The 14,501-nt window shown below is 44.0% G+C and overlaps 1 protein-coding gene across 2 annotated transcripts in view; it reads right to left on the reverse strand.

Moving 5' to 3' along the window:
* stx18 (syntaxin 18) overlaps positions 1–14,501 on the reverse strand; it is a 167,068-nt gene that overhangs the window by 69,910 nt on the left and 82,657 nt on the right. For both annotated transcript variants that reach the window (XM_048527422.2, XM_048527431.2), the window contains one exon: positions 13,993–14,060. In XM_048527422.2, the coding sequence (XP_048383379.1) occupies positions 13,993–14,060 (68 nt within the window). The remainder of the gene's footprint in view (positions 1–13,992; positions 14,061–14,501) is intronic.

A 14,501-nucleotide genomic window follows, 5' to 3' on the forward strand; every position in this document is an offset into this window, starting at 1 on the left:
CTGCAAAGTCACCATCTGCAGGGAGGAGGGACACCTTGCAAAGGATTGCCCAAAGGAAAAAAGCTGCAACCTTTGCGGGGAAGTGGGCCAAATCTACAGGGCATGCCCCCAGTCGGGGACCACCTACGGCCAGGTCACCGGCAGGGGCAATGTGGGGCAAGCCCCCACCAGAGGAGAGGAAGGCCCCAGGCCCCTGCAAGGACCCTCCTAGTGTGCAGGAGGGCCAGGTCGTGCAGGAGGGACCAGCCCCGCAGGATGGACCCGAGGGCAGCAAAGTGCCGCTGCAGGCTCCACTCCCCCTGACAACCCAGAGTCGATGGAGGAGGTGACAGGTGACCCAGGGGAGTGGATGACGGTCCAGACGGCGAGGAGGAAGGCGCGCCAGAGGGCACTAGCTCTGCAACCATCAGGTGGGAAGAAGCAGCTACGGGGGGCTATAAGAGCTCCTCTGACGAGGGGGATTCGGAGGAGGCCTACCTGAAGCCGAAGCTGAAGACTTCCACTGAGAAGGAAAGCAGCACCCTGCTTCCAAGGGAAGGGAGGTGTCCTGAGGTTCCCTCCGACACCCAGCCACGCGCTGCTGGGGCCCTGGAGGACCTCCTGGAGCCAGGAAACAACGTGCCCCCAACCTGACCCAGGGCCGGACTCTCCTGCCTCCGTACCCCCGACGGAGGGATGCCACCCGGAAGGCAGCACGGGCGGTTTTCTGAGCCCGGAGAGTGTCCAGCAGTTCACCCGGGCAATGGGCTTGAAGGGGCAGATGGAGGGGCTGGACCTTGGGCTCGTGGAGGGTACTGCGGTCACTGCCCACAATGGGGGTACGAGTTGCGAGCATTAATGTGCGCAGCGTCAAGTCCACCACAAGATGTGTGTCAACGTTGGCCTACCTGACCACCGTCAAGGCAGACCTCCTGTTTCTGCAGGAGTGCGGGATACCGCACCTCAGCAGGTACGGGAAATGGTCGGGCGCCTGGACCTTCATCTGGTCGGGGGGTAACGTCTGTTGCTCCTCGGGCCTGGTTATTCTGCTGCGGGGGCGCAACTTCACCATCTCTCAAGTTCAGGAGGTGGTGGGGGGCACCTCCTAGTGGCTGATGTCACCTACAGGTATGCTCCCCTGAGGCTGATCAACGTGTACACCCCAGCAGTACGGAGTGAGCGGTTGGCCATCCTGCAGCGGCTTCCACCCCTGCTGGCTACGTCCAGGCCAGTCATCCTAAGTGGAGACTTCAACTGCATCATCGATGCAGATGGAAGATCCGGCGTGGGGACAGCAGGTGGGGGGAGTCAACTGGACGTCACGTCCAGATTCCTGATGGGCACGGTGAAGGACGCCAAGCTGCTCGACGTCTTCAGCACCCCTGTAGATGGAGCGCAGCGGAGGTACACCTGGTCGCGGCCAGATGGGTCTATCCGCTCAAGGACGGACTTCCTGTCTGTGTCACAGGCGTTCTCGTCTGGTCCACCGGCGTTGAGCCAGTGTTCTTCTCTGACCACTGTCTCCTGCTGGCCGACTGTCACTTACAGGACGACCAGCAGGCCGACAAGGGGACGTGGAAGCTCAACACGACTCTGTTGACCCCAGAGAATGTTGAGGAGCTTAAGAGGGAGTATGCCGGTTGGAGAACCGTGAAACCCCTCTTTGAGTCTCCGTGCGACTGGTGGGAGACAGTGAAGGAGAACATCAAGAGGTTCTTTGTCCTCAAGGGTGTTCGGAATGCGAGACAGAGGCAGGGAAAGCTGTCACGACTCCAGAAAAGAATGCAGAACCTGCTCCTTCTGCAGTCGATGGGGGTCGATGTCACGGAGGACCTCCGCGAGGTGAGGGGCCAGCAAGCCTCTCGCTTCGCCGCGGAGGCCTCCAGGATAATCTTCCGGTCCAGGGTCCGCTCCATGGAGCAAGACTAGACGTGCTCGTGTTTCTTCTTTCAGAAGATGCACAAAGAGAGCTCTGTGCTTAGCCAGCTGAAGGAGGATGATGGCTTGGTGACGTCGTCTCGGCCTGACATTTTGAGTATCAGCGGATCCTTCTATGCCGGACTGTATGACATGAAACCCACAGACAGCACGGCCTCAGTCGTTCCTGTCGTCTATCACGGAGGTCTTAGACGACGGCACGAGGGAGTGGCTGGACCGGCCGATATCCCTGGATGAGCTGACCAGAGCCCTCAAGTCCTTTGAGAGGAATAAGACTCCCGGCAGCGATGGCTTACCGGTCGAGCTGTATTCCGCTCTGTGGGACCTGGTCGGCCAGGACCTGCTGGAGGTGTATGATAGTGTGCTTCAGGCAGGGGAAATGTGCAAGTCCATGAGGAAGGGCATCATCACCCTCATTTACAAGAGGAAGGGGGAGAGGGAAGAAATTAAGAATTGGCGTCCCATTTCACTATTGAACGTGGACTACAAAATCCAGGCCAGGGTCATAGCCAACCAGGTCAGGTCTGTCCTAGCCTCTGTGATTCACCCTGACCAAACCTGTGCTGTGCCGGGCAGGAAGATCGCTGAAAGCCTCGCGCTCATCAGGGATACGATTGCCTACGTGCAAGACAGGCGGGTGGACGCCTACCTCGTCAGCCTGGACCAGGAGAAGGCCTTCGACAGGGTCTCTCATGCTTACATGAGGGACGTCCTCTCCAAATTGAGGTTCGGGGAGGGCATCCACAATTGGATCCAGCTGCTCTATACCAACATCGTTAGCACAGTCTCGATCAACGGGTGGGAATTGGACAGTTTTCCCATCAGATCTGGAGTCAGGCAGGGCTGTCCGCTCTCTCCTGCCTTGCTCGTGTGCTGTGTGGAGCCCTTCGCCGCATCCATCAGGAAGGAAGTAAGCCTGAAGGGCGTGACTATCCCAGGCAGCGGAGGCCTTCAGGTCAAGACCTCCCTGTACATGGACGATGTCACCGTCTTCTGCACCAATCGTCGGTTGGTGAGTAGGCTATTGGACATCTGCGGCCAGTTTGAATTGGCCTCGGGTGCCAAAGTCAATCGGGGTAAGAGCGAGGCCACGTTCTTCGGGAACTGGGACGACCGCTCCTTCATCCCCTTCACTGTCAGGGCAGACTACCTGAAGGTGCTGGGTGTTTGGTTCGGTGGAGCTGGGGCGTGCACTAAGAATTGGGAGGAGCGTATCACCAAACTGAAGCAGAAGCTGGGCAGGTGGATGCTCCGGTCCCCCTCCATCGTGGGTAAGAACCTGGTTGTCAGGTGTGAGGGGCTTTCGGTACTGTTGTATGTGGCGCAGGCTTGGCCTATTCCCTGGACCTGCACCGCTGCAGTCACCCGGGCTAACTTCCACTTCATTTGGGGGTCGAGGATGGACTGGCTCGGCAGGGATACCACATACAAAGACCTGGAAAATGGGGGAAAGGACGTACCGAACGCCACCCCGCCCTGATAGCTACCTTTGTCTGTGGCTGCATCAAGCTGTGCGTAGATCCTCAGTATGCAAACACCAAGTGTCACTACTTACTGAGGTTCTACCGGTCCCCGGTGTTGCGAAGGATGGGCCTGGCCTCATTGCCGTGTAATGCTCAGAGTAGTTGGACTGTCCCGTACCACCTGTCCTTCGTGGAGAAATTTTTGAAAGGAAACACCTTTGACCACAAGGCCGTTAGGCAGTGGTCAGCACGTAGTATTCTAGAGACCCTTCGGGAAAAGGAGAGGGTGGATCTCATCATGTGGTTCCCCATGCAGACTGCCAAAGTCGTTTGGCAGAATACCTCATTGCCAGAACTTTCAAACAAGCACAAGGGCATTGCTTGGCTGGCGGTGAGAGGGGCTCTGCCAGTGAGATCTTTTATGCACACCTGGAATCTCTGCGCCACCGCATGCTGCCCTCGAAGCAGCTGCGGGGGGGACGAGACTGTCTATCACCTCCTTCGGGAGTGTGCCTACGCACAGGAGGTCTGGAGGGGGATGCAGTGGTATTTGTCGAGGTTTGTCCCGAGCAGCTCCGTGACACGGGACTCCGTGCTCTATGGGCTGTTTCCCGGGACGCAAACCAAGACCAACATCAACTGCTCCTGGAGGACCATCAATGCGGTGAAAGATGCTCTTTGGTCTGCCCGCAACTTGCTGGTCTGGCAGCTGAAAGAACTGACCCTGTTTATTAACCCTTATGGCTTTATAAACTTCTATAAGATCACCTCTCAACTTCCTACACGATACATTTAACAAATCCGGTAAGCAATATTTTTATGACAATAGGTAACCAAAAAAGCACAGTACATCAACGGGAAGTGAACCCATTGAGGTGATTCAGTAGCTATGATTAAATGGATCAAGCCTGGGCAACTGGATAACTTACACAAGGATCTGGAGAACATGTGGTGAACTGTGTTGCAAGTGCAGGTTGGTTGAAAGGAAAAGAAGAGATAATTTATTCCACATCAGATAGACTAGTCAATTTCAGTTGAGTAGTTAAAGTTCTAAATATTTTTAACATTTTAATTAGTATAACACAATTCTGGGCTGAAATTCATCTTTTTACTAATGTGGAATCTAATTGTTGCAGATCAAGAAAAAATGAATTAAAATTCTTAAATCTGATTTTTTTTTTCCCCTCAAACAAACCCTTCTTTTGCTCTGTGATAATGGAAACTGCAGATGCTAGAGAATCCAAGATAACAAAGTGTGGAGCTGGATGAACACAGCAGTCCAAGCAGCATCTCAGGAGCATTAAAGCTGATGTTTCGGCCCTAGCCCCTTCATCATTTTGCTTTCTGGACCTGATGTAACCTTTAATTCATTATTCTAACGAGTAATCTTTGATTCAGATTTTTTGCTAAGAATATTTCTACTCACTTCGTTAAGATGATTAGCTTGCTGTTCGAACAGGCATCTGATACCCTGTAAAGGCCATTGTGCTATTTGGATCTCTAACTTGCAGCAATGATTACTACAATAGATCATAGAAATGAAATGGGTAAAAGCCAGGTTGGCACTCAATATTCGCCCACTGTAACAGCAAATGCCAACTCCACCTTTATGATTGCAGTTATAAATTTGCCTTTGGCCAGCAGCAAAACACTGAAATGGCAGTCAGAAGGAGCCATTAACTGAAACCTTAGTTCCATAATATTGTTTTACTGGCTTACAGGTTGTAGAAATTACATCTTACTGCACTAAACAGGCAAATTACCATCTGAATAATAAATAACCTGAGATTTGCATTTTACAAGTTGTGAAGTTTGTGAGAATTAAACAAAATCATAAATGAATCATTTTCAGAGGAAGAAACCATAACAAGAATTAAGATTGCAAAAACTAAATGAGTTATTTGATTGCGTTAATAAATTTCACGAATGAGATTCTTACGGTATCAACCAGTGATATAAAAGACAGGAGAACAGCAAGTTTAAAAATTCCACATATGCATAACTTAGTTAGTCACAGCCATGTCCACACTATATTTTTCTTGGGTGAGCGTGGGACAAGGGCATTTAACTTTTATCTTTAGTGTAATCTTTGGTGCAATGAAGAAAGTGGGCAGAGGATCAAAAATGTTAATCTAGAAAGAAAACACAGGAAAGGAAGTTAAAAGCATACAAATTCAATTGGGATGCATGTCCTGTGGGGTATAATTTTACAGCCAATAAACTTTTCCTGTACTGATGATGTTGTTGTTAACCACAATTCATTGTCCCCATGCAAAAAAAAACACATGGTCCATTGTTGGAGACGAGTGATTCCACAACTGAGTTTCAGTAATGCACTGCTCCCAGCATCAGATAAAGCTTATGTTTACTATCTTATATCAGGTGATCATTATGGAGTATATTTAAGTATTAAATTTATAAATTAATGGAAGTGCAAGTAAATTTTTGTTTTCATTTCAAATGGCTTCATGAATAATAAAGGATAACCAGCAATATTTCATAATACAGTATTTGCTTATTAAAACTGACATCCAAAATATTCTTTGAGTAGTCAAATATTCCTTGAACAGCCAACTAGAGATCACCAAACAGGAGAACTGGTTATTGCCTGAATTATCCGTTTCAGTTGAATAGGTTGATGGCCTGCTTCCTAGACAAGTCCCTCTGTGGAAACAAAGTCTTGAGAAAAGAAAAAAAACAAGTATTCTGAGAACACTGAAGCAATTTGAAAGCAATCAATATGTGGATAACTTAATTAGAAGCACATTTGAAAACATATACCAGTCAATTTCCCATGCTGTAACATAAGTGTAATCTTCAGGTCTGCAAGGATAATTGGACTTGGATGCAAATGTAATTCAATCTGCATTTTAAACTCAATGGACCAATTTTAACATACTCGGATCCATTCACTGAGAGTCAAATCAGATCTGTACATCATGCCCTTTCTTTTATACCTCCATTTTCACTGCCATGTTGCCATCTATAGTGAAAATCGACAGTGCAAGAACGTCACAGCGTGAGCACACTCACCTGCCAAGGCTGCTGCTGCTGCTACTGAAATATATATGAGGAGAGAGCTAACCAATGTGATATACAATGTTATTCCAACACAGACTGCACAGGTAAAGAAACCCAGCTGCTTTCCTCAGCACTCATCTTACTGTATGCTCAGCACCAATTTTGCACAAGCAAGGTTATAGTTTTGAGAACTACTGTAGCCTGACATTCAGACACAAAGCAGACCCTCTGTAGGGGATAATGAGAAACAAACCAAATCTTCAACTTTGATGCAGAATAAGTCTTTTTCTCTTGAGGTTTAAGTGAGGGGCTGGAGGGAAATAAGTGATGGTCTACGATCTCTTCTTGAAGCCCTGGAGGATCTTATGGCTGTCACTGCGCAAATTAATCAGATTGTTGAACACATCAAAACAACACTAGTGAAGAGCATCTGATCGGTAGAAGTGTTGATGTCTTTCAGGGTGTTGTCTATACATCACAAGTTACATGAGATAGCAGTGAAACCTCCTCTTGGCAGTAGCAGCAGTAGGTCTGGTCCAGAAACACACAGCCATTAACAGGGACTGGCCAAAAACGCATGCCTCATGAACCTGATATCTTTCCACTGCAGCTGTTGACTTGCTCGCCAAGCTGGTAAGTCTGTGTGCAGATGTTTCATCACCATACCAGGATCATCATCAGTGGACCTCCCATGAATCATCTGTGTTCTGTCCCGCTTGTTATTTATGCATCTCGGTTTGTGCTGTGGTGGGTGGCATCACTTCTGCATTTGTTTCTTAGTGGCTGGTATATGGGGTCTAGCTCTACATGTCTGTTAATGGAGTTCCAGGCCTCCAGGAATTCTCATGCATATCTTTACTTGGCTTGTCCTAGGGTGGCTATGTTATCCCAGTCGAATTGGTGTTCCTCCTTCTCCATGTGTATTGAAACGAGTGATAGTTGGTCATGTCTCTTGGTTGCTAGTTGGTGTTCATGAATCCTGATGGCTCGCTTCCTTCTGGTTTGCCCTATGTAATGTTTTTGGCAATCTTTGCATGGCATCTTGTAAATAAAGTTGGTTCTGTCTGCTGTGGTTGCCAGACCCTTTAATCTCGTCAGTAGCTGTCACAGTGTAGCTGTCGGTTTATGGGCTACTATGATTCCTAGGGGGCGGAGTAATCGGAGGTCATTTGAGATATGTCCTTAATGCATGGTACGGTGATGAGCGTCTCTGGATATGTTGTGTTTTAATCAAACTCCATTAACAAACACAGAGCTGAACCCCATCTACCAACCACTAAGAAACAAACTAAGAAGTGATGCTATCAACCCCAGCAAACTGAGACACATAATAGCAAGCAGGATAGAACGCCGATGCTTCACCGGAGGCACACTGATGATGTTACCTAGTACAGTGGTGAAATGTCTGCAAACAAACTTACCATCTCGGCCAGCAAGTCAACAACTCGAGCTACAAATCTTCTCAAAAACCTTGAACTGTGTTCCCCTCTCTGTGTTCACATTTACTTGGAGGCTTTGAAGTCAACAACGCACATCAACAAAAATTATTTTCTTTAAATGAACTACTTTCAAAAATTCATAAAGCTAAAAATATTTACTCAAGACTTTGATATCAACTTATTTTTTTTCCCCTGAAATACACTCAAGATATCTAATTTTCGTTTAGAGGAACAACTTGTAGATATTTTTCAGAAATTCCATCTATTGCTAACATCTTAGTACTATGTTTCACAGGAGTAAAATGAGGTTGTTGACTTGCTCGTTCTTGTTTAGATGCTTTGTCACCATTCTAGGCGACATGATTGGTGCAGCCTGGGTTGAAGTTACTCTGCCTGGATTTTATACTCTCTGGTCTGTTATGTTGAGTAGTGTCATTTCTGGTTTTCATCTGTATGGGTTTGTATATGGGGTCCAATTCCAAATGTTTGTTGATTACATTATGGGCGGAGAACCATGCCTCTAGTAATTCCCTTGCGTGTCTATGTTTGACTTGGGCTACAATGGTTACCTTGTCCCTGTTAAACTGATGGCCTTCATTGTCTGATGGTACCAATATTAAGGAGAGTTCGCGTGCCGTTTTGCTGCGAGCTGATGTTCATGTTGAGGCTCCATTCACAGTGTCACCTAGCATGGTGATGAAATGTCTGAACAAGCCAGCTAAGCAAGCAAGTGAACAATCTCAGCCACAACCCAAGCTATAGATCTTTGCCAAGAGTGAAATGCATTTCATTTCAGGTTTGTACTGAAAAAAAAAGTCTTGTTTGCTATGATCTTTGGCCCTGAAGCAGTATGGTAAACAAAGTTGATAATTTCTTTAAAATATCTGCCGAATGTGTAGTTGCTTCAAAATATTTAAAAGTGACTTTTATGAGTTTTATCAGTTCTAAAGGGAGAAAGTTTAATTTTCTTGAATTGCTTAAACAAAGCTGTGACCTGGCAGCTGTACCAAAAGGAAGGAAGTTAGGACACAAAAGCTATGCAGCCAGAAACAGAAGACTGGCAAAGAAACTGTTGGTACGAAGAGGAAAGGAGTTCTTGGAAGGAGTAGGTGAACTGGTTAAAAAGATCTAAAGCCTTGAAAACTGTGAATAGCTTTGAGGTTCCTCTCCCAGAGGTGAAATGAGGTGTTATTGGTTTGTTGGTCAGAAAGGAGCTCTGAAAAGCCAAACCATCAAGAATGTAGTGACCTAAAGGAGAGAGAGATCATAGAAGTGTGCCTTGCTGACATTAATTGTTCCTGTGAGAAAGGTGAAAGCTGTTATTGGATAGGACTTTCTGACCCACGAGGTGTGAATGAAGAACACCGTATTGTGGAATTGTACATTGCCATACACATGCTAAAGGGGATGCTTATGGTTGTACAAGTCATATTTTTGTTTCGTGAACAAATTAAAATGAATTTTTTTTTTGCCTAAAATAATTTACCTGCTAATTCATGTTTCATTTAAGTACCTCAGAGTATATGAAAAGTGAAATCTCATTGGTATTTTCTTCACTGGGAGGTAATTGGTATACTTGGTGCAAGGTTCCTCCCGAGGGGATTTTATGAAATGTCAGCTGTGAGTTTCCAAAGTTTTTGCTACATTTCACTATATATCTTTAATGTGCTATATTAACTTTAACGGTGCAATACCGATCGAATACTAAGTGACTCATTTGGATAAAAACCTTTGAAAAAAATAGATGAACTTGCCTATTCATATGTTATAAAATATGCAGTGATTTTATGATTATTTTTAAGTCAGTTAATCTCAAATAAGTAACATTTCCAAGAGTTTTCATTGAAAAACTCTCTTTTACAATAGATAAGAATTAAAGATGGAAAGGTAATGATGAGCTCATAGTTTAAAAGTCTCAGCCAGTGGCTATCGTATCAATTTACTAAGTCAACACAAACCCGATGAACTCGCACCTATGGTGGGTTGATTAGACAATTACTTAGTGTGTAGTCCATATAAGAGAAAAAGAGATCTACTCTCATTAGTGAAATGACCAAATAGCTGACAATTCAATATCTACCAATGAACAATTGTGAATTTGTATTACTTCAGTGGCATGTCCTGAATGGCCTCAGTAAAGTACTGCCTCAAGAGAAGTTAAATTCATTTCATAAATGTAAATGCCTTGTATGAAGTCAGACAGAATTTTCAAAGGTGAATTCAGATGAGGATTCCATTCATACCAAAGTTAAACTTGAGAAAGATTCTAGCACGCTTGTTAAATGATTTCAGTTCACTTGATAGACTGATTAGTGCCTGGAATGTTCCAAGTAAAGTCCTTCTTGACTTTAAATCTGAGCATGCTTCTTACCACTTTATCTCTACACCCCATGATTGTGCAGTAAAGATTTATTTTAAGATATTGAAAACTAATCTTTGGTGTTCCATTTGGTACCTTGCACATCTCTAGTAAGGCTCCACCTCCATACTTTTCATTTCAAGACTGAAATGCCCAAGTCTTTCTCAGAGATCAGAACTGAAGACATAAATTAAATGCAAGGATGCAGTTTTGCCAAATTTTCCAGTCATTTTTAAAGGAAAATGAGCTACCCAAAAAGCACCATTTAGAAAAGCAGCATGTGATTGAGCTATAACGACTAGGTCCCAAGTTTAATGCTTGCTCTGTAGCTGAGCTAACAGTCAAGGGCTTTAAATGGGTTCAGCATCTTTGGAATAGCTGAAGAAAAACTAGTCTAAGTTCCAATCACTATTCATGCCCTACACTATATACATTAGAGTAATGGATGAATACAGAATCAGGCTTGGCAGTAACATCTTCCATGATGAAATAATCTGACATTGCTCATTGTCTAGGCTCATGTATGTATTGCCTCTTGGTCTATACTATAGACTTTAGGTTATAAGAAACTTATCTACGTAATAAGACATCATAAATACTCAGGGATATTCAGTGTGTACAAAGGTCCATATTTAAGTGCTTTATTGTTTCTATATGCCTCTGGCTCTCAACAATATTTTAGCAGTGCTGACCCACAACAGCTGTTGTAGATTATGTGTACTACAACATTTCCTTTCTTTAAAAAATGTTTACAGAGTTACCCTGATGTACAGTACACAATTTCACAGTTTGCTCTCAAGTTGAATCTGAAATTACAGACTGTACTGTTTTAAATACTAATTAAATTCCTTTCAAAAGAGCACTGTTGCTCACTGTCAAAAAAAACATATCAGATTCAAAACGTTAACTCTGTCCCTGCACAGATATTGCCAGACTTATTGAACTTCTTCAGAATTTTCTGTTGTATATCAAAACTGAAGAACTGTGTTCATTTGCTTTCTATTAATAATGCTTAGGAAAGCGTCTGAAGGAATTAGAATGAATGGACTACTTCATTTTCTTATTTCTTTCAAGCCCTTTCTCTGTCAATTCATGTTTGTACCAGAGTAACCATTAACTCTACATTTAAGCCTCTTGTGCCTTGTAATTTGATTTACTTGTTGACAATTAGGAGCACTAGTAGAAAATACAGCCTGTTGAACCTGCTCCACCATTTAATACGATCATGGCTAATCAAACACGACAATGTCTTTTATCCATAGCATCCCAATAACCCTATAGGCCATTAATAAAACAAGTTTAATCGACCTACACTTTAAATATACTTTAAATGACTGGGCTTCCACAGCTCTCTGAGGTACAGAATCCTAAAGATTCACAATGATCAGAGTGAAAACACTTTTTCCTCATCTCGATTTTAAAAGGCATTCCCCTTATTGTCGTTATGCCCATGGTTTTATATTCCTCAGTCAGGGAAACCATCTTATCTGCTTCTACTCGATCTATTCCTTAAGTACTTTGTAGGTTTCAAGGAGATCATATCATTCTAAAAAAATCTAGACAATTTGAATGATCTTTCTTCTTAAGCCATCCTGGAATAAGTCTAGTAAACCTTCCCTGTACTCCTTCTGTGGCAAAAGTATCTTTCCTGAGAAAAGGAGGCCAAAACTGCACACTCCGCATGTGGTCTAACCAAATTCCCACACAATTAAAGCAAGACTTCACTACTCCTGTACTCAAATCCTCTTGCAATGGAGGCTAACATTCCTAATAGATTGTTGCACCTGCATGTTAACCTTCAGTGATTTATTAATAAGGACAACTAGGTCCCTTTGTACATCTACATTTTCCAACTTCTTAACATTTAAGGAATACTCTGCACATCTGTTCTTCCTACCAAAGCAGAGAGCTTCACATTTTTCCACATTATATTCCATCTTCCATATTCTTGCCCAATCATTAGGTCTATCCAAATCATCCTCAAGGAGGACATACTGGCACTGCAACGTGTCCAGTGGAGATTCACACGGATGATCCCTGGAATGCTAGGTTTAACATATGATGAATGGCTGAGGATCCTGGGATTGTATTCATTAGAGTTTAGAAGGTTGAGGGGAGATCTAATAGAAACTTACAAGATAATGTATGGCTTAGAAAGGGTGGACGCTGGGAAGTTGTTTCCGTTAGGTGGAGGGACTAGGACCCGTGGGCACAGCCTTAGAATTAGAGGGGGTAAATTTAAAATGGAAATGAGGAGACATTTCTTTAGCCAGAGGCTGGTGGGCCTGTGGAATTCATTGCCACGGAGTGCAGTGGAGACCGGGATGTTAAATGTCTTCAAGGCAGAGATTGATAAATTCTTGATCTCACAAGGAATCAAGGGCTAGGGGGAGAGTGCAGGGAAGTGGAGTTGAAATGCCTGTCAGCCAAGATTAAATGGCAATGATCTCAATGGGCCGAATTGCCTTACTTCCACTCCAATGTCTTATGGTCTTACCTTGAAAATGTTTTACAACTTCCTAACACACATCCCTGCTTAAATCTGTATCATCTGTAAATTTGGAAATATTACGTTTGGTTTCCATGTCCAAATCATTGATATATAATGTGAACTGCTGAGGTCCAAATACTGAACTTTGTGGTACCCCGTCAGTCATAATCTGCCAAAGTGAGAATGACCCATTCATGCCTACTCTGTTTTCTGTCTATTATCTGTTTAATTATGGGTAAAGTTATACAAATAGGGTTTTGGAGCACCCAAATGGCAAATATTTCATTAATAGATATGTCTTCTTTCAACTTTCTCTGACTTCTCTCTGTGGTGCAATGACTTCTGTACAGCATCATTCCAACAGCCTTCAATCAAGTATCCACAGGCAGGGAGACAAATTGCTACTGTTTCTAAGTTCGCAAAACAATGAAATAGCAGTCTCAAAATGTTCAGTTCACATTATAGGTGAATTTTAATGCTCTCGCCTGAGGTGAAATTTGAAGTGGTAGCAGTTAATCAAGTGGGAGATATGGGGTAGGCGCCTTCTCACCTTCCTGGCTCAATCCTCAATAAGCGGAGGGTTTGAAAGTTTGTGGACAACCTTTCCACACCGGCACCAAACAATGTCTTTATGTGTGCAAATAATGACGGGTTAAAGGCCCTCATCCTGCCACTGGTTGAGACTCACTAAAAGCAAAACCATATCACAATTGGGGTGGGTTGGGTGGGGTGGTGACAGTGACCTCGTGGACCAATAATGTAACGGACAGGTAATGCAGTGGCCAGGTTAAACTCGAGACAAGGATTCAAATCCTAGTATGGCAGCTGGTGGAACTTACAATCAGTTAAGAAACATGGAATCTCGGTAATGTTGAGCATGACAACTACAATCGACTACGAGTAAACCTGATGGGGTTTTACAATGCCATTTAGGGAAGGAAATCTGGTCTCCCTAGCTGACCTGGCCTTCAAGTCCTGTACCAACGTGATTCTTAACAACCCCCAAACATTCACTTCAAGGGTAATTGGGGACGGCAACAATTGCTGATCTAGTCAGTGACATTCATATTGTCAATGAAAATATTAAAAGAAAGGGGTTGACAAGTTGGTTTCCACTGCAACGCTTTCATTCTACCAAGTTTGTGAAATGAATGCATACCTTGCTCAGGCAATCTAGATACACAGCACTGACAGACTACATAAAAAGTTACAGAATGGAATTGTGGCAATAAATCTTTTACTAAAACATGTTTTAGGACCCTTTGAGGAGGACCAAAATTGAACTATAGGTTACTGCAATACCTGCTAGCATTGATGTAATCTTTTCTGTGCTCCAGAAGAAAATCTTTCAACTTGCTGATGTTGGTGAGCTGAAAAATAAAAACACACAAGAAAACCACTGACGATTTGAAAACTGAAGACATTCGTCTTTAATCATGAAAGCATGAACTGGGCCCAATTGTGATGTCATGCAATTCATCTTTCGTAATAAAAAGCAAAGCAACTGTGGATGTTGTAAATCAGGAACAAAAACAAAGTTGCTGGAAAAGCTCAGCAGGTCTGGCAGCATCTGTGACGGAAAAGAGTTAATGTTTCGGGTCCGGTGAGCCTTCCTCAGAACTCAGGATTAGTGAGGAAGGGTCATCGGATCCGAAACGTTAACTCTGTTTTTTCCTTCACAGATGCTGCCAGCTCTGCTGAGCTTTTCCAGGAACTTTGAAAAAAATTCCTTCACAGAATTCACCTTTCATGGTTACGTAGTCCAAAAGGCCGTTCTTCATTTAACAAAAAGGTCAAGCTTGGCTTTTGGA

The sequence above is a fragment of the Stegostoma tigrinum genome, chromosome 1 (genome assembly GCF_030684315.1).
Source record: "Stegostoma tigrinum isolate sSteTig4 chromosome 1, sSteTig4.hap1, whole genome shotgun sequence".
In the NCBI taxonomy this organism is placed as follows: domain Eukaryota; kingdom Metazoa; phylum Chordata; class Chondrichthyes; order Orectolobiformes; family Stegostomatidae; genus Stegostoma; species Stegostoma tigrinum.